The sequence below is a fragment of the Tursiops truncatus genome, chromosome 5 (assembly GCF_011762595.2).
Source record: "Tursiops truncatus isolate mTurTru1 chromosome 5, mTurTru1.mat.Y, whole genome shotgun sequence".
Lineage (NCBI taxonomy): Eukaryota > Metazoa > Chordata > Mammalia > Artiodactyla > Delphinidae > Tursiops > Tursiops truncatus.
This window is the reverse complement of record NC_047038.1, coordinates 34,819,241-34,844,617: the sequence shown is the minus strand read 5'-3', so window position 1 is coordinate 34,844,617 and position 25,377 is coordinate 34,819,241. Positions and strand designations below refer to the sequence as shown.

At 37.0% G+C, this 25,377-nt stretch overlaps 1 protein-coding gene across 1 annotated transcript; it reads right to left on the bottom strand.

Moving 5' to 3' along the window:
• Nucleotides 1–2,982: 2,982 nt before the first annotated feature.
• Nucleotides 2,983–22,158, bottom strand: CXXC4 (CXXC finger protein 4). The gene is made up of 2 exons (XM_033857452.2): nucleotides 21,079–22,158; nucleotides 2,983–3,122 (listed from the first exon to the last, which is right to left on the bottom strand). Exons 1-2 carry the CDS (start codon nucleotides 22,156–22,158, stop codon nucleotides 3,078–3,080), a joined length of 1,125 nt encoding a protein of 374 aa, XP_033713343.1. The 3' UTR covers nucleotides 2,983–3,077.
• Nucleotides 22,159–25,377: the final 3,219 nt, after the last annotated feature.

Below are 25,377 nucleotides of genomic sequence, written 5' to 3'. Positions count from 1 at the left end.
TGAGTGACAGCTGACAAAGGAATGGGTCCACTGTACTACATGCCAACACCCCAAATACTTTCCATGGTCTCCCCAAATCCTGACAGAATATGGCATCTCCTCATCTACACCTAGAGAAGGCAAGACTCCTGTGTACACAGATAGACCTCTCGTTTTTATTTGGCTTATCTGATATGTAATTTGTAAGATGTAATTTTTAATCAGATCTACATCTGATTGCTATCTTCTGAATTTTCTTGATACTGAATATGAAACATACAGTGAGGAACTTTTAAAAGTTACATTTCATTGGTATTTTAGAATCACGAAAAATGTAAATCTTTCAATCCCTCAGGGCTGTAATGATATGCTTTACAAGTTTTCGATACATTGACTTACAGGGGAGATAACTGAGGGGAGGCTGGAAGAGTAATATCTTTCAACATCACCAAAGAGAACCATATATGCACCCTACATTATATAAATACAGTTTAACCAAAAGCATAAAAAAATGGGCGGTTTAAAAAAGAACAATGTCAAGAATAAAAACACATAAGAGAATTCAGGAAAAGCTGCACTTCTCCATATCAATACTCAACAGATTTTCTTTCATTAAAAAATTGAATTGACATGTAAAAACATCACATTTTACAATATACAGATTCATTAATTCTTTAAGAAAACAAACAAAAACACATCAGACATGCAATACTAGCATGTATTTTAGACTCACAGTACATTGCTATGAGATCTTTATATGTTACCGTATGCCTAATGCAGCCTGAATAAAAGTTTGTTTCAATTCTGTAATAACCATCATCATTTTCCAAAAAGCCAGGCAACCTTACCATCCAAATGTGAAAGTAAGTTTCCACTTACTTGTAATTCATTAGCAAATTGGTTAAAAAAAAAGTCAAATAAAATAAAAAATGGAACAAGAAATAACTCATACAGCTCTCATTGGTCCCACAGCAGATATAGAAATTCCAACTAGAACCTTCAAAGGAATATACATCAAGTAGAAAGCTATCTCAAAATTAATATACATCACGTTTGAATTTGTGATAATTCTCTTCTCTAAACATGGATAAGTGTAATACATAATGAATTTTCTTCAGCAAGGCTACTTGACAGTAACTGTAGACCTTGCATTCAGACCCTAGGCAAGTTAAGTCACATTGTTTTTCACACTGGTGTTTGTAAGTGCCTTCTCCACACCCAACGATGAAGTGCTCTTTCTGAGTTTAAAAAAATCTCCTCTGTCCGTATTATTTCCCATTCAAAACTACAACTAGCCTTTTAAAATTATTCATCTGTTAGTTTTTCTAAAACTTTACAGTCCTTTTCATCACCCTTTCTCTTCTCAAGTTATTTTTCTTCACATGATCCACGTTGCTAACTTTTCAGCAGGCTTATGGATGTCACGGGCTACAATAGGTGGCTAGTGACTAGAGGACAAAAGTTACAGTAACATGGCAACTTGGATACTCCATGTGTTTTTGCTAAACTCTGTTTTATTCCTGAAGCTGAAAATAGTCTTTCTAATCTGGCAGAAGAAAAAACAAAAAAAAAAAAAGAAAGAAAGAAAGGAAGAAAACTCTTAGGGATCATGTCATCTCAAACATTTGTCCTAATGGGACAGCCTTAAGAACCCTGACTGCCAGAAGAAAACCAAACACTACCTGAAAAGGTAGCACGGGTCCTATGAAGCATTAGCTCCTTTTGTTTAGGGGCTGTTTGCATTTATGGAATTCCACAGACTGTGGTCCTGCCTTCTCAGGAATGAAAGCATCCAGTGACAAAAATGGGAATGGAAGCAATGGAACATTCCACTGAGGGCCTAGGGGAAGGCCACCACTGCAACCAGGAGGCTGTGAGAAAGGGAGATAAAAAGCGATTTAACAGCCTCACTTTCATGAATGTATCTCATTCTTTTGAATTTAAAAATGTACCTAGCCATGCCTCATGCAGGAGGCCTTTACGTATTCAAATTTTAAAACAAAACTACCCTTTTAATATCATACATGGAATTTAAACATTTGGGTACATTTTATTAAGTGTTTATTTTTTTTCTACCAAAAAAGAAAAAGAGCAAAAAACAGACAAACAAAAAAATACATACCACCCATGTTGGGCTGGGGAAAAATAAAGTCAGTCATAAATTTCTCCCCTAAGATATGATACTTTATCCTGTATCCTAGAAAACAGTTTAAAGAAAAAAAAAAATTATACAACTGATTCTGCATGTTCCAACTACTCTGAGTACTCCGCCTTACAGTGCCACCCGAGACAAGTCAACTACACTAAGGATTTGGGAGGTATACCCTTCTGTACAGCTCGTTTGTAAGCAATGCAAGTGCATAACCACTACTCTAATATAGTGCTCAAAAGATTAATTGAAACTTTCCTAACATCTTCCCCTCTTAGAACAATACAACTGAAGGTAATTGCTGGATGCATCATCATCTTTTAGTCTCATAAAACTTGGCATCAAGTCTCTACGGAAAGATGCATGGCAAAACATGCCACTGCTGTTGCTGCTCCTAGAAACAACTGGCAAAAAATATTTAAAGCTAAAATTTATTGCTCCAGATTTAACTCGCAGAACCAGACTGTTGTGTACAAACTGTTAATCTCCATAGATGCTCAGAGATGATTGTCTCCTTGTGTCTAAACACACAAAATACAAGCTGCTATCTGTACAGTTTACAGTACTGAAACACATATATTTGAAAATGAAGTATAGATATGTACTTTGCAAAGATACATGATTTTACAGCAGGGGCTTACCCAAACTTATTTTTTACAGCCACTTTCAAAATAGACAACAACTTCACTAGGATAGCTAAATTACATCAAAGAAAGAATCAGGGTATTGAAAGTAAATAGACTGGCCAATTCCCCAAGCTCCCAGATTATTTTTATATGTCTTTTTTCTTTTCTTTTCCTTTTTTTTTTTTTTTGAAGAAACCCCTATACGTAAAATGAAAATAATATCTGGATATTTTCTTCAGTGGTGGACTAAGCAGTTTCTTAAAACAAGACATTTAGTTTGCCTTTCACTTCCAAATGCCTTGAAAATAAGATATACTACTGCTTTAAAAGAACCATCGGAATGCTTCAGCGCTGGGAACAGGTGTTCTCTATAAAAAAAGAGCAAGAAAACAAGTTAAGCTTTCTTTCTATGTCAATATAAAATTAGATTTTTCTCCTTTACACTTCAGTAATATTTTCAGTCAGCTATACACAACATAATGACTTGTATATTTCAACATTTAATAAAAAACAAATGTTTAATCTTAGAATATTACAAAAATTAGAATATTGAATTTAATGATAATTTACTAAATATAATGATTAAAACATATTGGTCTAAAAAATATAGGACACACAGCCTAGAACATGGATGGCAATCAGAAGAAAGGGGGAGGTTCAAACTATTAGCCAATAGTAGGAAGACCAGATACAGTATATACTTACATCAGCCTTACATAGGCTGCATTTTAAGTACGCTTGCTAGAGCCAGCAAGCATACTTAAAATCTGTATCTGCTACATACATATGCAGCCTATGTAAGGCTGATGTTCAGAATTCAGTGAAGTAATTTATTTATTCTGGAGAATTTCTTTTACGACAGGACAACAAACATAACATCAATATTACGTCTATATTTAATAACTACTAATGCTAAACATTCCTACATTTAATGGAATGAGAACTATACGGACAAAATATACCACTATTTTAAAATGTCTGCATTTGCAACAAATTAATGTCATACATATGAGACAAACTTGTAACTAACCAATGATACTCAGTGGAGCATAATGATCCTTTTGCACCAGAAAAATACTATAGTTTTCCAAAGGAGTAATAAGCCAGCACTAAATGTCTGAGTAATCCTTTTAACGAGAAGCTTACAGTTACTGTGGGGTTTTTCGTTGGATAAACAGTAGTTAAGCTATCAAATTTTCCTTTATATATTAACGTTACAGTCATTCATCATGCCATACTCTTCTTTATAAAACAGAATCACATGAGTACATATTGATGATACATGAGGAAAAACAAGCTAAGAGTAAATTTTCCTGGAGGGCAAAAAGAAGTTGATTTTCTTCCTTAGACCTGTCCAACAGGCCTGTGTAGCCTATAAAACAGCTGCTACAGATTAGTAAGTATGTAAATTGGGATGTTGAATATTACCAAAATACTGAGTAGGTATAAAAGAACACACACACACACACACACACACACACACACACACACACACACACATCCCTTGTAAACACATCTTAAGACAGTGTTAACAGCACTTGAATTTTCAGGAAATACATGAAAAATTCTACTACAAACACTCTTTAATAATTGAGGTTAGCTTTTATTTACTTTCTCATATATGACTTATTTGGTTGACACCGTCCTACTGTAGCAATGTCATCTAAAAATAAAACTGTGTTAATTGAGAGGTCAAATGAAATTTAAATGAATAAAATAACCATTTTGGCTTATCTCTTTAAATAGAAGTTTAAAAAAACTGTGCTCATAGTCAACATGATATATTTCACAATGAATGTGTTAAGAACAAACTAACGCTGTCTAATTCAAATTTACATATAGGTATACAAAAAATATTAAAACTTGTGAATATTTTCTAAAATCACAAACAAAAAGTTCCATTATTCCCATAAAAATAGTACTTACTAATATTGTACTCCCTACTCCTCATGGGTTAATCTGTCTTCTTCTCGCCAGTTCACTACGCATACCTGGATCCCCATCATTTGACTTGGTTGGTGAGAAAAACCCCTTTACTACTTCTAAAAAAGTAACTTTTAAATGATATATATAATTATATATGCTCATTACACTTATTTAATCATTATTAAAAGTACTGTATGAAATAATAAGAAAATATATTCATTCATCTTAATATTCGTGCTTTACACACACACATATATATATAAGCAGTAAATGAAAACTTAGTTTACACCAGATGCTAACTTGCTGCTTGATGCCAACTAAGAATAAATTTTATATAAGTATGCATACTTATATAAATGTAGTCATTTTTAACAAGATAAGTTAGATCTAAGCATATCCATGCATTGCAGAATCACACATGAAAAATAAACATGTGCATATATATCCATATATATTCACATTTATGTGTACAGTATGTGACAAAGAGATGCCAACTTACTCTCAGATGCCAACTGGAAATAAGACTGTAAGTATATACTTATATATCTTGTATCCTGATAAACATATATGTTTATGAAGATAAACAGAAGAAATATATGGAGCACATTTTTTAAATGAGATGAACTCCTTATGTCTTAGTTTCATTTTTAAATCTCTCTTCCAATTCTTGGCTCTTCCTGTGCCCCTTTCCACCACTCAATTTCATCTGCAATATTTAGGAAAAGCAAGCTTTATAAAATGCCACCCGAGATCAAAGGTCATTGTTGTGAGGAAAAAGATAATCGCTTCTCAATGCTTGTTAGCACTAAATAGTAATTAGATAATGCCGATATGAGAAAAGCAGAGAGCTAGTTTTCTTTACTGTCATGACCTGTCACAAAATTGCACTGTGATGTGTACATATTAGTATGTATACAATTTTGAGACCAGTATGTATCTCCAAAAATAAGGATACAGACAATTTATTGCTACAGGGAAAGGGAGAAGGTAAGCAGGGATGCACCTATTAAAAATTATTTCTCCCTTATATTAAGATCTTTGAGGTTGAACCCTAAAAATGATTAGTTGGAAAATCACCTAAAATATGTGAGAAGATTTAGGAAAATCACTGGTGCATTAATTGGAACAAATCTTCAAGGCATTCACCAGAAACTTGAAGTGAGGATTCTCTAAGTTTTATTCCAGGGTTAAAAAAAGAAACAAAACGCTTCAGCATCCCACAGGCCACACAAAACAGATGTATATCCAATCTCCTGCCCAGTTTTCACTGGGCTCACTGGAAATTTCCTTAAGGCCTGGATTGATTCTTTTAAGCCAGAATGGGGGTAGCAACACTGTTCTCATATGTAAACCATTGGGTTAAATTATGGGTTCTAATTAAGTCTGTCCTAATTTGGGGACATATCTTCTCTAATGAGGTCGTCTTTGTAAGAGGCCTTCTATTTTAAATGGTTGGGGGGCTTCACCACACCAATGTGGTGGATTAAGCACCCTAACCAGCTACTTTCAGGTTATATAAATTCAAGAGTCCCAGCTGGGGAATCACATTCTTGATGAGATTACAGTGACTTTCTGGATCTCAGTGATGCTTGCAGGAAATCGTTATCCTGAGTGACAGGGAAGCCAGATTCCCCAGGAAGAGAAGGGGGTGGGGAGGTAAAGAATAGAATTGAGTTGATCAGCATTGTTTAAGGCAGTCTTCACCGCTCACACCGGTGCAAACACTGGCAAACAGCAGCCTTGCTCCCAGGAGGCCTGGGGAGAAACCTGCAGCCCCCAGTTCTCCTGGTACTGCTGTAAAGCATGGTGTTCTAGGGAATTCACCCTTACAAGAGCCAGACCCAGAATGACCTTCAAGTTTAAAGGAATGCCTTCTGTTTTCCTCCTAAATAACTTTAAAGGGCAAATTATTGAATAAAATAATTATATAATCCAAATCTAAGTACGTTTTACATTTACTTCTTTAAAAAATGAATACAAAAATTATCAATATGTCTCTGGCAGAAATGTATTTCAGCTTGATTTTCATTAAATCAGCAATGAAAAAATAATTAAATGACCTAAAATCAGTAAACATCCCCAAATCCGCTACCTTAAGAATTTGAGCATAACTTTCTCTTTTGGTGCTTGGTAGGCAGTCATGTGAACTGTGGTATCTTTAGGTCGGGCATGCACCTACATACTCTTGTTTAAAATATGTCAAGCCTAATAAAAACTCATCTCCTAAAAACTGAAATTGGGTATCTATACTTTCCTACATATGAATTTATATGGGATTGGCTATTCACGTCTAGCTAGATACAATATGTAAAATGTTGCAGTATTCAGGACACCAAACAAAACTAATCATTTTTAATAAAGCTGGACATGAGTTTTTAAAGAGCAAATAAAAGACAACTCGATGCTGAAATTCACTTCAGAATGCATAAAAGTTATAAATTGAGATAATAATTAAGACATTAGCAAATTCTGTAACTAAAGTTAACTATATCTTTCCAATATTTATTCATGTAGTTTCTAATCCAAAAGTCTCAGTGATTCACATAGGCCTTCAGAATTCTACTGTGAAACAGGATGGCTCTAATACAATACTTCCCAAGCTGAAGTCAGTATTTTGGGGTACCATTATTCTTAGATTAATCAAAAAATAATTTCCTGTTTCCCCATTTATTATTAATTAAAGAAACATAAACACCAATCATTTTCCGATCCCCATATAATTATGGGAAGTATGCTGTTTCCAACCAAAAGCAAAGCAATTTCGAATTGTAGTTAGCCAATACAGCTTCTTATAAACTCTTTTGTAATACATATATTTCAAATAAAAACTTTTGTTTTCACTGTGAGAAGCTCCACTATAAGTTTCTTAGACTTCTGAGCATCTAAGTCCTTGAAATTGGAACCCCTCACCGCATTTGATTTACCTCTTTGCACTAGAACTTGAAAACCTTAATGAATCACTGAAATTCTGCAACAGGAAGTACATGAATAAATATGACAAAAAAAGAATAGCAGGAATCATTGTTTGCCTTTAGACATTTGATTATATTTGTTTTGGCTTCATATGAAACTTTCAAACTTTGGGGTATTGTGGCTGAACAAAAGGAAAAGGATTCCTCATGGTTAAAAAAAAAACTACTTTTTTTCTGATTTGATTCACAAAAAATGCTAAAATATCAAGTTATATAGGTTCTTAATTTTTGTACCAACAAAATTTCAAAACCTAATTGGAGAAATGGAAAATTGTATTACATATACTGTACAATATTGTGAATGTGAAGACACACACACATGCACATTATTACAAATTTGGATGATCAGTAGTTATGGTCTAAAATTATACCTAGTAAATGTTAGAGACTCCCCAAGATGTTTTAGGCAAAAATATTTTTCTATATCCTATTTACAAATAGTATATTTTAAAAACCATAATCCAATAACTATAGTAGAATTATTAGCAAGCACAGGTATAGCATAGTTCAGTAAGTTTGAGAGAACAATTAATTTATGATAAATGATAAACTCACAGCCCAATAATTTACTGTTATTATAATAAAAAATAACTTCATATTTTAACAATTCCAATATTTTAAAATATATGGATTAATATAAGTATACACTGTTTCCCCTTTTCAAAGTACACCTAACTTACTTTCTCATTCTGTCCTGTTGTAATTTACATGTATCATATATGTGCTGTCTACCAGATTAATTTTTCTCATAATTCAGATTCATTCATCATATAACTGTACAAGTCTTTGGTATACTCACACCTTATTTTGGCCATGATCCAGATGTAAACTAAAAACACCTATCAAATACCACTAATGGGAATATTAGACCCCTCTTTAAAAGGGAGAAAGCACCAAATAAGTAACTGCATAACTTTTATGACCCACATTTTTGGAGGTCTTAAATATGATTATAAGGAGCATTCCACTTTTCTGGTTTCCAAACTGACATTTGGGGCCAGGATTTCTCTGATTAATGGTGGAACTAGAGATGGCTCTTTCATTAGGATTGATTCCCTGTGGGCTATTGCTCCTGCTACTTCTTCTGCCTTGCAAATATGAGGGCTCTTCCTCTTCCCCCCTCCTATGAGAATACCACCACCCTCCCCATCACCACTGTGATGGCATGACTTTAAACTTAGCTAACTTTTGTAAATGGAAAGATGAGATTATATACTATGTTGGAAAGGTGCTAAATCAAGTCAATATGGTGGTAGAGCCAGTACGGAAAACAACTGTCCAAAGGTGGGTGTGTGTGTATATGGGGAAGGAGTGGGTTGGTAGGAAGAGAAGTAACAGGTTGACACCAAAATTCCCACTGGTCCAGAAGTGGCCAAAAAAGGCACCCACTTTTGGCCTCAGTATTTAATGTAACTACTTGATTTAGGCAAGTGTCTTGATTAATGCTATATAGGATTATATTTCAATTGCTTTTGGTAAAAACACTTCAAACCACATCCTTCCAACAATAAGCAAATTTATTGTGTTACACATGGGTAGTTTAGTGATTAAAATAGTCCTGGATTTATAAAAATAAACTATAATAGGGATGGTACCAGGATAAGCAGAAAGAGAAAAAATTTTCAACAATCCATAAATTTAAAAGATGCTTTTGAAAAAATATTTTATATATTATTTTTAACCTATGTATAAGAGGAAGTGTGAAAGGAAATTAAAAGTAAAATTGATATTAAAAAAGCAAAAATCAGGTTAATAAAATCAATACTGTCAAGAATGATTAAAATATCTAGAGTTAATTTTATTTATATATGCCAATATGTTTAAATCTTTATGAAAAAATATATGGTTATATGATAATGAATCTGAATAGACATACATATATATGAATGTATGAATTCATATATATATATATATATATATATATATATATATATATATATATATATATATGGCAGACACAAGTTAAATAATTCTATCTCCCCTCAAAGTCACTCTACTGATTCCTGTTGACTACAACAATACCTTTAGGTGAGATCATTGCTAATTAGCTATTGAAAACACCACCAGCATTCTTTTCATGACCAAGTTGTTGGACAATTTTTTTAAATTTTGGTTATTTTTTTAAAGCAGACAGTGAACTGTCACCTTTTATTGAAGAGAAGAAATATTCACATAAAATGTGAAGAAATGGGAGGTCAGTTAAAAAACTTGAGGTTTTTTTTTTTTTTTGAGGTGATTTTTAAAACCATCAAAGCCGTGATTTGGACAGCCTCTAACTTCTATTCAAATAAAATACAATAGTTACACCTAATCTCTATAAGAAATTCAAATTATGGTGCTTCTTTTTGATTATTAGAGATGTGGGAGTTTGAGAAATATTCATTTTTTTCTATATTACATAAAAAGTGAAAATAAGTTTAATAGAAAATTCCTCTTGGGCTAAGTTCTATAATATTTTGAATGTGGTCACTGAACTTCATTTGGTTCAGTATCTTCTATGACAAAAAGCCAACCACTGAGATAGACCCAGCCTAGAAACCAAAGCATGTTTTATGTCCATTAATTGCTTGGAGGAACTTAGAGAAAATTCCAAACATTTCACAGTCATTAGATATTATCAGCAAAATAATGTACTTGATTAAAACTATACTTCTGAGAATCACATGTTGCTTGGAGTATTTCTTTAAAAAAAAAAAACTTTTTAATAACCGCAATTGCCATTACACTGAATGTTTAAATTCACAGTCATGCTGACTTCTTGGTTTCTTCCCTTAATTTTCTGTTTAAATAATAAAATTAAAAGGTATATAGTCAACAATTTTAATTTAATCAAGTTATTACATGTTACTTGGCTCTTTAGAAATGTATTTTGGTTAATCTCCCTCATTAAGAGGGCATACACTGTGAAGCAGTCTGCATTAACATGGTATCACCATATCTTGTTCTAGAGCAAGTCCTTAATTTAAGAGTCAAATTTCTCCTCAGGGAATTTCCATGTACTACTTCTTTTTCTATGTGTATCATGTACTCCATCTTCATGCAAACAGAGTCACAATCGCATAGTTAACTAACTAGTAGAGTAAATTAATAAGCCTAACCTTTTTCAGGCACAGGATTTATAAGCTGTAGTGATTAATATTCTTTTCATCATTTTTCTGGACTCTTTTCTATATGTGCAATTCTGTATTTTCCAGGAAATTCTCTGTATAACCCCTTAAAAATTACACTGATATTTTTGAACAGTTAGTTGTTTATAGATGCTGATGGCCTCTATCTCCCTAAACACCATCATCAATTTTTAGCATCAGTTTTCCCATCTTGGCATTTCTATGTTTCTAATTACAGACTTGAGCAAATTACTCTTAAAGAGAAATTAGGAGGAAAAAAAATCTAGTTAGTTTACATGAAACTATTTTATCCACTATGGTAAATGAAAAGAAAAAATGCTGAGTGGTTCTAGTGAATCTAAACCCAGACTCATGGCATCTTTCAAATAAAATTTGAGGCATTAACCATTTCTACTAATTTCTTATCTAAACCAGACTCAAAAAGATGACCTTGAACATGACAATCCTTTCTGCCAACATGCTCCTTTCTCATTTCTCTTTAATCTATAACACTACAGTCTGCCTGTCTTCCCTCTCTCCCTCCCTCCCTTTCTTCTTTTCTTCCTTCCTTTATTTCTTTCTTTCAATATAGCTCTTTCTCTTATTCAGGTCATACAAGGGTTTCCAGTACTCTGTAAAATATGCTTGATATAACAAGTCACACTGTAGATTCTCAGTATGTTCAAGGCAAGAATTCCTTTTTCTTTTCTTATTCCTTGAAAAATTCTGGAGTACTAATAGAAAACTTAATACTACACAACATAACCACATGAGGTAGCCAAGCAGAAATCACAGATAGCAGTATGTGTTTCTTATCTAGATCTGGGAACAACTAGGCCAAGGATGAATTAAGGAATCCCAAGGCTTTTAAATAGGTGTGAGATTGCTTTCAGAGTTTTCTAAAGTTACAATTATATCACTTGAAATGCGTCCATTTTGGGGGGCTGAGAATTAAGAATGTAAGTAGGGAGCTAATTATCTTGGATGAAAGATTAAGATGTAGAATTAGGGAATGACATAGGTATTTTAAAAAGGCAGTTAGGAATAAGGAAAAGTTTGAGTTCCTTAAGCGAAGATGTGTGTATGTATCCACAGCACTTACTACAAATCTCAGAAAATAACAGTTCCTACCTAAAGATATGTTGAATTGAATTGATCAAGGGTTTACCATGTGTTTAGCATATACCATGAATTCATGAATATACCTTCTAGGTACAGACCTGCCTAGGAGAAGTAAAGACACACTGCTTATGGAAACACATTTACATTTTACTCTTTATCTTGGTAACATTGTTCCATTTACAAATGTAATTTCTTTCCTCACTACAGATTTGTTCAATAGTGTTGTGGCTGTCACTAAACTAGTGTTTTTCAAGCTTTTTTGACTGCAATCAACAGTTGGAAATACATTCTACATAGCAGCCTAGTACATGCATACACATACATTTATGTGTACATACATAACTGAAACAAAAGTTTAACAATATGTACTCTTACTACATGTGATACACGTATATTTTCTGCTCCATTCCATTCTATTCTATGTTCTAAAAATCCTGGCGATAAGCCAACACATTGGTTTTCATGGACCACTAATGTGTTGTCACCTGCAGTTTGCAAAACACAGCTTCACACCATACAAATAACATGTACATGTGAAAAGCATCACATGAGGAAAATCCAAAACCACTCCACTTCATAACGCATTTAACTCTATGGATAGCAGCCTTACATAGAAGAACCAATATGTATATCCTTTGGCATTTTAAAGGCTAGTGTTCTCTATTTTGTTTTTCATGACTGACAGAGCACACTGAGTGTTTCTGAGAAGATGCCACATCTCACTTTGCATTCATCTACATACAACTGAGAATTTTATCTCTTTTCCTTATTCTCGACTCCATTAAAACCATCCCTGATCTCATTTAACCTACAAACATTTCCCATAGAGAAGTCTTTGCCCAGCACAGTTATTTTTCTGCCACTGATTCACCATCACTCATAATCATCATTTCCAATTAAATCTATATAGTCTATTATTCTTTTAAAAATTTATTTCATCTCTTTTCACTCTGTAAAGTTTTAAAGAAAATACATCTTTTCCAGAATTTGCCAGATTTGCTGAAATACACAGAAATGCCCATGACTCTTCCTGCTCTATAAACATTTATCCCTTTCTTCTCTCATCCTACTTGATCTCTATCCTTTTGATACTATCAATCATCCAGAGGTTTTTTTTAAGTCCTTGAGCAAGAAGCAGCACTTTCACCACAGTTTCCCCCATAGTTTGACACTTTTCTTCACTTGCTCCAGAACGTCCTCTGAAACATGAGTTTAGATGAATATGACACCTAAATGGAATCCCATCTTCCACCCATCTTGGAAGTATTCAGTTACACTCGGGAGTTATTCTACCAAATGTTTCAAAGGCATAAGTAAACATAATAACATCAGCTAAAACACAATCTGTTTTTCCTTGTCTCTAATTCAGCGGCCACTCCACTGAACTTTAGACTCAGCTCTGACTCCCTAACCAAATGTATTGAGTCAAGCATGAAAACATTATCTCCCCCCTTTATTGTTTCCATTCTCTGCAAAACTTCTATAACTGCTTCAGCAGTTATAGTCAGCAAAGCAGACTTCCATACCCTATCCTGACAGAACTTCTTCTAGATACTGCATTGCACCCTGGCCTGAATATCTCTTTCTCCTTCATTTTTAAAGCTTTCTTGGTTAGTATTCCAAATCTTTTAGGGCTTATCACTATTTTCTCCCAGAAAACCAACAGCATTTTCTATTATTGCTCACTAACGTCCTTCATTTCATAAATACTCTCTTCTTATTAAAAAGAAAAAGCTCTGCATAGTCACTTCACTTTTTAATCTCAAAATGTGTATCTACCTGTTTAACTTCCTACACACTCACTCACACACACACACACACCCCCCATCTTCGAAAACAAGAGTAACTCTACAATTTTCCAGTGTTTGTAAATATGTTCTCCAACCAGAATCTGTGACAAGCATTTAACCATTTCTTACAATGATTTTCTTAAACTCACAAATGCACATTTAGAACAACTCCTGTGTCTGTCCAAATAAAGGAAATAGTAGCCAAAAAAAAGGTATTGAGTTGAAATGCACACATACACACACAAAATCTACTAAAAGATACAGAAATTTATGGTAGTGGTGTGCCTTTGGTGAGGAAGGAGGATTTGTTTATCAGGTTTATCTCTTTCCAAGTGAAATCATGCCAGATCTTTGGTGAACTGGATGATTAAGACAAATATTCAGAAAACTCAAAGCCACAAAATAGTCTACATGGGCTTTAATTTCTGATAACTATAAGTAACTTGTTGGTATACTGAATTATCTGTAAATGTAATTGTCTTCTCCTCTACTTTTTATTGATGACTTTAAATTAGGAACGAGAAATCGTATAGCATCTTTCAGTATACAAAGAACATGAACCTACACACAATATTAAAAGTTGTAGTGAAGGTTGGTATTACTATGTCCGTTTCACAGTTGAGGAAATAAAGTTCAGAGAAGTAATGCTGATGTAGCTAATATTGTTCAACTGGTAAGTTACTTGAAACTAGTGGCTCTTCCCACAATCTATCACCTAAATGTAGCCACAAGGGCCCAAATATTATTTTTAATTATAAAATAAGTGAAAAGCCAAGAAACTAGTAGTTTATGTTTTCTAAATATAATTTATATTTGGTTTTATATCAGCCAAAGAAATGCATCTTTAGCTATTAGTTCTTTGGAAAAGCAGTTGTTTGCTTTGCCACTGTCTTCTGAGTAAGAAATGTAACGTGATATCGATAGGTTAAAGATCAAAAAAATAGAAAAACAAAAAAATTTCACAGGTTCGCTCTCATACCTGGCTATGGATTCTTATGTTCTTGAAATAAATTAAGAGAAAGCCTTGGAGTTTCACAGAGAAAAAAATATTTCTCATAATGTTTTAGAGTAGAAGTTAACAAGCCTGCTGGGATCCTTTTAGCCCCTGCAGAGTTAAGTCTTCAACATTATTAAATGTCTGTCGCATCTGAAGTATGCTGCAACATAACTCAATAAACAACAGAAAACATGTGATGCTGAATAGAGGGAGACTTTTCGATTACCCTGCAGAATAATTCAATTTCAGGACAGGTGTTTGCATGTGATGGAACAAGATATGACTGAAGGATAAAACCACCTGTGTGTCCCTCCCTCAATATTTTGAAACTACTAAGGATAATAGCATAAATGCTAGATGAAAAAGTATGCTAAGAATGAGCAGAAGCATTGCAGCACAAATGAAGGAATACAATTATGCATGCACAAAATCCTCAAAATTTACACTGATCCCACCAAAGAAAGTACTGTCTTGAAAACAGGTTTTTGTTAAAAAAAAAAAAAAAAATGATATTATCTAGAGTGCTCTACTTCCCCAGCCAAGATCATCTGACGTTCTAATTGGTGACTGAAAAATCACACTTATAAAGATGAAAGATTTTACCATTATTTTGGGCTCATTTTTGCTTTTAAAAAACTAATCCAAAAATAAGAGGAAGGGCTTCCCTGGTGGCACAGTGGTTGAGAGTCCGCCTGCCGATGCAGGGAACACGGGTTCATGCCCTGGTCCGGGAAGATCCCACATGCCGCAGAGCGGCTGGGCCCGTGAGCCATGGCCGCTGAGCCTGTGCGTCCGGAGCCTGTGCTCCGCAACGGGAGAGGCCACAACAGTGAGAGGCCCACGTACCGCAAAAAAATAAAAATATAGAAAAATAAAAAATAAAATAAAATAAAGAGGAAAACTGAAAGAGAAGTAGTCCTTTCTCCAACTTGCATATTTACATGGGCCTTTCAATAAATCTTGAATTTAACCTACTAATTTAAGTAGATATTTTTATATGATGAATGAGCTCATTTTTAATATTTGTAAAATATGAATAAAAATAAATGTAAGAGACTGAAGCATATCCAGGCTTGTGAAACTTATTGGATAGTAGGACATTTTGTTACAATTTTCCAAAGCAAAATTAAAAAGTGAATTGTTTTCTGGTAAAAGTAAACTACATATTCAATCTGACCAATTGAGATTGAACAGTAAGTTCTAAGAGCACCAACTACTTCAGATGAGTTTTTTTTTAAGATACACTTCAACCTGTTCCTGGGGAACACTCCAGTAGTTTTTTGGTTTACGTTTATATCCAGAGGGAATATTCTACCAGTGTCTCCAGGATCACCCTGACATAGTTCTTCAGTCTCCAACCTTGTACTCTAGAACAAATATGGATGAAATGCCCATGTCGTTTTAAACACCTTAAGTTTTTAGTCTTACAGACTATTTTACTAAATTGTCCTGTATTTGTCAATCTGTAAGTCTGCACTGCGCAAAATGCTTAATTATTCACCCAGGAGAACAGTTGACTAAAACTAACCAAAATATGCAGCAATGCTTCAGTAATCAATTCATTAAAAAGTTTAAAAATCAAGTAACTTTTCTTTCCTTCATCACTAGATATACTTTCCATTCTCACTTAAAATATCCAAATACTTTTATATGATTAAAGTCTAAAGTTTGTTGTTACTGGCTTTTTGATTGTTTATTTTTATTTTATTTAATGATGGCTGAACTTCAAACAAACATTCTTATAGGATAATTTACAAATGCTTTTAATTGCTTTTATTCTACTATTCCTAATTGCCATCCAAAAGATTGGTTAGAATTTGCATGATGTTTGGATGAGAAGGGGTATGATTTTCATTTAGGAATTATTTTAAAATGTGTGGTTCTTTTAAAAACAACTTTGACTAACTTGTATTAAATCTAGTGATGGAAAGAATCTCACTGGACTTGCATTACACTTTGATGTCTTGGCAACAAATCTACTTTCTGCCTTTAGTCAAAGCTGAACTTTTCTGAGCTTTTTTCCTTAGCATTTATGAAATTCAGACTCTTTTCCCTATGTTATTTCTATATTACATTCTAGTGTTAATCTACTATCATTTGGTTTGAATTTCTTGAAAAGTTTCCTCTTTCCTTTTGATTAAAACAAAAATATGTATTTTTATACTGGGATGTTTTTGATTCTTGAAACTGAAAACCCATTTTTGAACTATGATATAAAATGACAAACTGTTGTATGTTGCAGTTTATGATACGAAACATTTGTATTTTACCTGTAGGTTTTTTTGGTCACAAACTTCCAAATCTTATATGACATGTTCAATTGTTGACCGGTTTCGTTATTTAACCATACAGAGTCTGAGTTTGAGTGACACACCTATTTCATGTGTGGTCTACAAATGAAAGGGTGGGGAAGCAGGTGCCACCTTCCTGCAAAAATCGCAGACAATGCTCTGTCCAGAATTTTACAATTGCCATTTGTGTGGTTGAAGCTCTTAGAACTTAACGTCGTATATAGGAAATGTGTCCCTCCTCCCTTAGAACACTCTTCGAAATCCAGTTACCAAGAGTGGGGCAATATCTGGATGCTTTCCACGAGACCTCTTAGGACCTCAACCTAACTTGCGGAAAATTATTTGGGGCCCGTTCATTCAGCAGATAAATTTTTAAAAGAGAGAAAAGAAAGAAGATGAGATTATCCTTTTTTCCTGACTTTCCAGTTTCTCAGTCTCTTCACTCTAATGTTCTTCCAACTCCTGCCTCTAGCTCAGAGAAAGCCTGGGTGGCAGCGGTGTGTACGCTCAGCAGAGAGCCAAGAGCGGGGGCAGGGAAGTCTCCCGAGGCACTGCTTACTAATGTAATTCCATAAATCAGCTAATGGGAGAGAAACCAGATCTGTGTGGTCTCTAATGCTGTCCCACAGAGATCAATCATGTCACCTGAACAATGTTCAGGGACTACGAGGCTGGGGTTACCCACGGGACAATTTTCTCCCTTGAGTCATATCAGGTTGGGAGATTTAAAAAAAGTTAGATCTTAGTATCAGAAATGTAACTGCTGTGAATATAAAAACTACAGGATTCCCTTTGTATGAGATTACCTTTGTGTGAGACAAAGGCCTGTCATATAATGTATTATCATACTATGTAATCACATTTCTTAAAATATATGGGAACTTAATATTGATCATTGAGGATACAAGTTTTTAAGATAAGTTTTGTTGCACAGGGGCATACAGAATTTGTAATGACTGCTTTGAATAACCAGTGATCATTTTTTTAGTAGAGTAATTGACTAAATGAATAGTCTTATATGCAACTATACAGTGCACAGTATCATAGGAAAACTAAGTTTGTTTTATGTGCATTGTTATCATATGGAATACTATAAAGGGGTGATTTTATTAATATATTTTTAAGGAATTAAGATGCTCTTAACATGAGGCTAAGCAGGAAAACGTGGAAATAAGTAAAGCAGTTTTAAAAGGAATGCCAGAGGGGAGGCTTTAAAAAATGTGGGCAAGAATCCCAACACATCTATGTGAATCTGTCTTAATTTCAGTTTACTTACCCTGAGAATCTGATTACGCCTCCAGTAATTGGCATGAGAATAAGTCAAAGGGAAAGAAGAGCACATGGGGCTTGAAGTGATAAATAAGAATAGTAGTGATGACTATGATCCAGATATTAATTGGTGTCCATAATTTAAAGTCAACAAATATTCGCTACTGAACTTACACCTGAAATCCACAGGTGATATCCATAATGAATCCCCAAATCACTATCCTTAGCCAGGGAGTCTACCTGACATCTAAAACATCTCCACAGATGATGATAAGTTACAGAAACCAAATTAGAGAGGGAAGCAGGTCAGCAGGGGTACTTTTCACCATCCCACAACCACTGCTCCAGCTTTGGTTCAGTCATGTAAATCCTGTCACTCTGACATGCATCCAGCTGGTTTCCTACAACCATAACTGTGTGGTTACACATGTGCTTGAGGCAATCATGCTGCCTTTGCCGCTTTAAAATGACCTAGTTAGAATGTTAGCCAATTAAAATTTTTTAAAAAACAAAACTTTTTCTTTCTTTCTGCCAAACTGCATTCCATTAAGAATCTTAGCTTTGAACCAAGAACAATTCTCTGGTAGGAAGGGGTGTATAGCTAGGAGAACATCTTCAGAGAGCTCTACAAAGAGAGAAATGTGTTTCCCCTCCCATCCACACCCCAGTTTCTGAAGATCAACAGAATTTTAAAAGAGAAGAAAAAGTAATACTATGGAATTTTGTGATCAAAAAGCCTAAGAAACTTAAGGATCATGATAAGTTTGTGGGAAAACTATCAAAAGGAAGAAAAAAGGAAACTTATGAAATTTGTTTAGACTAATAAATCAGCATAGAAACTTGTGCAGAAAACCTCTTGGTACTCACATTAAACTCGTTCAGAGAGGTTACTTACTAAATAAATGAGAATTATTCAGTGGTCCTATCTACTACATACCCTAAATTGGGATGAAGGCAGTGCATGAGTCTAGCAAAAGTTGAAGGCCACTTAGCAACACCAAATCTATAATTCTAGATTTTATAATCCTAGATACTATAGTTTGAGAGAAAAAAAAAAAAAAAGCTATGTAGTGCTATCAACTGGGCAATAACAGGAGGCTTTAGTATGAACTGAATTTTAACTGCCTATGGGCCTTAGAGACCTAGAGAAGTTATATTAATCCAGAGAAGATCATTCAAAGCTAAAAACTAGTTTCTGCCACCTAAGAAAACACATGGACCTACGCCTTTATAATTGCTGTTATCTTTGCGTAAGCAGAGTTGCCAAAGGAAATGTAATAAACCACCCTGGAGTAAAGTCAAACTTTCAACAGAGATGGGTTCTTTTATAAAGAGGAATCAATGCAATATTTTGATGGAATTGATCATAATCAATAATGATATCAATATAAATTGATTTTGAGGGAATTCCAAAGTGCTATTTGCTTTGACTTATATTAATACAACTTAAAAAAAACAAACTGTATCTTACTTGTGTTCAAACATGCAAAGATCTTTAACGCTTTTCCCTTCTCCTTTTAAAGACCAGTCCTTCTTGGAGAAAACTCCTTTAAGCCACGTTCACAATTTTTTAAAAGAATGTGCAGATTTCCCTCTGATGATAACTTGTGAGAACCGCTCTCAGCCTACAATCCAGCCCATTGAATATTCCCTAATGCTACATCCACCACCTATATATGAACACTTAGCCATCTACTCTGTAAATTATATCAAGAGGCTAAATATGATTACCTGTTCATATTTCTTTACTAAATATACCACCAAACCCATTTACCTCTGATTTTCCATTTTTTCCCCTTTTGTTTTGATCAGGTCACCATATGAAATTTCCACCAAACACATCAATCTTTGTATTTAACATAATTAAAAGCCTAATTTAACAAGTAATTTAGTGATAATCTGTACGTTGTCTGTTTTAAGGGCATATAGGAAAAAGAAACTATTATTGACCAAATAGGGTGTCCAACAAAACAGTGCTTGGTGTATAGAACAATTTTGTGACTACAAAATGGTTAATCTGCTAAATGCAGAACCCCAAATTTATATTTTTTATAACTGAGTTTTAGGAATCATTTGTTTCTAAGCTATGTAAGACAGTCTTAAATAAAATTACCATCACCTGCTACAAATTGTATCTATTCTAAGTCATCTCTCCTTAAAAACTGCAAATGGTGTTCAGCTTTCTATACTATATCCACTTTCCGGAAAAATACCAAGTATGCAGAAAATAAAATGAGGAAACAAACATTTTGTCATGGTAAGGAGAAAAATTATCCTAGAAGAGGGTAGAAAATCCCCTTTTGAATTAATGTATTTCCGTTTCAATGATTACTCTGTGTGTGTGTGTGTGTGTGTGTGTGTGTGTGTGTGTTAATGGGAATGTAGGCTTGTGTGCCACAAACTGTGTCCTCACTTTTACAACTGGGCCACTAATAAGTCTCGCCCAATAAAAGTATATAGAATGTGATGTGTCCCACCCTTTGGGCAGAGATGCTTTTAAAAATAATAAGGGGGGAGGGGTCATTTTGAACCACCAAGGGAAATTTCTGACCATATTGAATGTGAAACTTCTGATTTTTCAAACCAATTACATTAGTTTTCCTCCCGGAGCTAAAAAGGAGGGGCGCCCTCCCCATATGGAGGGCGGTTCCAGGCGAAGTGCAGCTGGGGAGGGTGGCGGAGAGGCCATGACCTCCGCAAACCACCTACAACTGTATCTTACAACCTGAATGAAGCTTCAGGAAAGGGGTACTGCATCTTGAAGCCAGACACGAAGCCCTGAAGGGGAGACGACAGGGGAGGGAGGAGGGAGGGGGGGAGACTGGGAAACAAGAAATCATCTCCTCTGACCTCTAGCGAAGTGCCAGGTTTTTTCTTTAGCTCTTCACATTTTCTAAATTTGCAGATCTGGTGTCCCGTTTTGCGGTTCCTGCAACTGCTGCAGACGCCACAGTTGATGAGCCTCTTGCAGGGCACGCAGACCCCACACCTTTTCCTCTTCTTCTTGGCCGGGTTGGCTCCGCCAGCTCCCCCCGAGGAGGACGAAGAGGAGGAGGAATGATTCTGCGGGCAGTCTGCCAGATTGGCAATTTGAAACGCACTGTCTGTGACGGCTGCTGAGGCTGCTGCGGGGGAGTGAAGGGCTGTCATGACGATGACCCCTGGAGGTAATGAGATGCCCCCTAAAGCCGGGATAGCGGAAAAAGTCCCCACGCGCTCGGGGAGATTCATTATCTCTGCTTCAGCAGCGCCGCATTTGAGCTTGTTCATGCATTCCCCCGCCAAAGGTCTGCAGTGTTCGGGGGATAAGGTGGAGAGGAAATTAGTATTTGCCATTTGCAACGACGGCTCTGGCGGGCAGCCAGCTTTCCCCAGCCTCTGGGAGTCGTTTCGGTGGTGCATGCTGGTCCTGCTGCCGCCGCCGCCGCCACCACCGCCGCCGCCGCCGCCGCCGCCGCCGCCACCACCGCCGCCGCCGCCACCGCCGGTGGGGAGGATCGCCGAGGAGGCGGCGGAGGAGGAGGCGGCGGCGGAGGAGGATTTCCTGCTGCCCCCGCCGCCCCCGCCGCCGCCCCCGCCGCCGCCGCCTCCGCCTCCGCCGCCCCCGCCACTGCCCCAGAGCATGGCGGTGGCGGCGGCGGCGGTGGCCGCGTTGTCGCAGTTCCAGGGGGACATGCCGATGCGCGCGGCGGCCGCGGCGGCGGCGGCGCTGCTGGGGAAGATGGGGGTGGTGATGCGCGCGATCTTGGCCGCCTGCGGGAAGGCGCCCCCGTTGGTCTTGTAGAAGGAGGTGGCAAAGGAGCGGTAGCGCTCCATCTCCGAGTTGTAATCCACAAGGCTGTTCAGGGCCCCCTCGGGCAGGTGGCTTTCCTTGGGCAAGCCCGGGGCCTCCGGGCTCGGCCCGGGCTCCACGCAGACATTGGTGTTCATGGTACAGGGGGGGAAGAAGGGGTGCAGGGTGGAAGTGGGGACCGTCTGGTCCGACACCTGGGTGGGAAAGGGGGGAAGGTGGGGGGGAGGGAAGGGGGTGATGGTGGTGCCGGGGTGGGGGCCGAGGCGGGAGGGGAAAGTGGGTCCGGGTGGGGAGAGCAAGGTGAGGACTGCTTTATTCCTCTCTGGGGCGCATTTCCACAGACGGTGAATTCCCAGGCAGCGTCTTCCTTTGCATTATCCTCCAACTGTTACAACTAAAATAAAGAAAGTCATTCCAACAAGCAGCACGAGGAAAAAGATGGACAAATAAATAAACAGCCTCCCTCACCACCCCACCGCAGACGCTGAAAGCTCCCACATTCTTCGTCAGGTCGTTTGCATAACAATCATCAAGACGTGACCCCCCCCATTCCCATCCTTCCCCCACGCTCCCAGGCCCGCTCTCTCCCTCCCCACAGCACACCACGGCTCCTCCCCCCTATTCTTATAACCCTCCTGAGAAAATGTATTAATAGCCAGGATACCCAGGGAAAGAGGAAAGACAGGGGTGACAAATGCCGAGGGAAAAGGGCAATTGGAGTGCTTAAAGACATGCAAATCAGGGGTGGGAGGGCGATACTACCTATAAGCAGAGGGCATTTAAACATTTTGAAATGTATGAACAAGTGCTGCCTGGGCATGCAAATGCTCTAAAGTAGAAAACTGCTATGGCCCTATGAGGAAAATGAACAGGAAATTAGCAAATGAAGTACTGAGAAAGTCTGCAATACATCCGAGTATAAACTGTAAGCAAACACAATACAACTGAGAGCTAAGAGACTGCCCACATACAATCTGAACTAAAGAGGCAGGGAGAAAAGAACTACCAGCTGCCACAGTGTCCTTGTGTGTCTGCGGTCATTAGTTTGAATCCCAGCACAGCTGGCTCTGTTAGGGTCTTAATTCAATGGACCAAGGACGGGTCTCAATTGTACAAGCCATTTGGTGGTGGGGCTTGGAGGGGGTAAGAGGGTGGTGTTCTACTTGTTTAAAAGAAAGAAAAGAAAGATGGACTAGATTAAAAATTTTTTTTAATAATACAGAAAAATGTCAAAGGTTTTAAACCAAGTGCCTGCAGTCTCTGTAAGAATATTCCCAATAATTCCTAATGGAGACTCCAGTCTATTCCCAAGACAAGAAGAAAGCATGGACTTTTTGAGGATCTCTCACAGTCACTGATTTTTTTACATTGAGTAAAAGTAGGGGGGAATCATTTAAGGTGTTCCATGAAGAAATAATCATTAAAATGATTTTTTTTTCTTTTGCTCTGTTTTACAGGAAAGTTTAATGTTAACTGGGTATTTGCATTCATCTCTTTGCTTACAGGCCATTATTATGCTTAGGAAGAGGTATTTTAGTTGTTTATCACAGAGGGAGAGGTACATCACAGCCTTTTGAGAAGTAAAGCAAAAACATAAAGTGTATATTAACCTAAAAAACCAGTTTCTTTGTTTCCAGATTTTTTGGGGGGGGCAGAATTTCTTTTTGTGACATCTTCTGAAGCCCACATATTGGTCTAGAATGTGGAGTTCAGGGAATTTTAAATGGGGGCCCAGTAGTCTGTCTCAAATATTCAGTTCAAAATGGATATCAATTATAGCAATTATGCTTATAATTAGATTAATGAACCATTTATGCCCAAACTCCAAGTGCAAAAACTTCAAGGCCTGATGATGAGGTGCCCTAAAAAGAGGGGTTTATGTAAACAAATCCCTATTAAGCAAAGTAAATCAAGATAAGGAACCTCACCCCAGGCTGGATTAGAAGCTAGCAGGCATCTTTCAATCACAGCAAGTCCCTAATCATTCAGGAACCACCTCTGTGGTTTCGCATTAGGGAAAACTGCTCCCTTCAGAGGTCTGAAGGCAATACAAAGGGTGCCCCCAAAATGCTCCTGGCTAAATATTCTTGATGCTGGGAAGGGGGTGGGGGAAGACACAGCAAGAATATGCATATAGCTTCAGTTTCTGCGAATCACATTGTAACTGCAAGACCATAATAACTACTACTCAGTAAAAACTAGTTATGCCAACCATGCATTAGACACCAGCTCACTGAGTGGAGGGAAAAATGTCAACATTTTAGTCTTTTGACCTTGTTCCAAATAAAGAAATAATTTAATGTCCCTTTTTCCAAGTATCAGAGTGGTGTCTCCAAAAAGAAGCTTTCCTTATTACCATCACCTCCCCCTTCCCTCCTCAAGGTTTAATGCCACCAGAAACTGTAGAAAATGATTGTGCCCAGCATCCAGGTCATTATTGTTTAATCGATGCATCTTGGAGCATGAAAAAGGTACTAAACCACAGCTATTGTTTGGATTTTCTTTAAAAAACGAAATAAAACACACACAAATAACTATAGTCCTATTCCAAAGCTAAATTAGACATCCATACTTCATGATCCTGTTTTGCCTTTAAACAATGTGACTGTACATGCCTAATATTGTATGTCTGGTCTACCAGAGACATAGAGATCAAAGGTCATATTTAACATTCAGGAGGAGGGGCGGGTGCAGATTAATTAATAAATTAATACAGCGACGCCTTTTATCGCTGGAGTCCAGCATTAATAATCTACTTTTACAATCCCAACGGACAGCAAACATTTAAGAGCAAAAAGCCAGAGAAAGAGAAAGAACAATCACTTACCAGTCTCTTTTTATTTGGGGAGCCTTAGAATTTGCAGACGCTGCCAGTCTGCCTTTAATTAGTTGCACATCACCCCCTAACACAAAGAAACACAAATCCAGATGTGTCTTGGCAGCTCCCAATTACAACTTTAATACTTGTAAACAAACTGTTGGGGACGGGGGAATAAATAAATATGCGGATCAAAAAAAAATACCTGTAAATGGCTTTTTTTTTTTCTTGTTGCAGAGAGAAGGAGGAGGAGATGGTGTTAGTGGTGGGGGTGGAAGGAGGAGGAGGTGGGGGGAGAGGAAAGAGCCGAGTGTGAGTGTATGTGTGAGAGCGCGGGGCTGTTCTCGGTGGTCTCTCCTCTCCCAGCGCGTTGCTCTCCGTCCGTCTCCAGTCGCTGTGTGCGAGGGTGGGAGGGAGTCGGGGAGTCTCTCCTCTCTCTCTCTCTCTCCCCCTCTCCTCTCCTCTCTCTCTCTCGGTCTCTTCTCTCTCCCTCTGCCCCCCTTCTCTCTCTCTCTCTCTCTCTCTCTGTTTGTGTGTG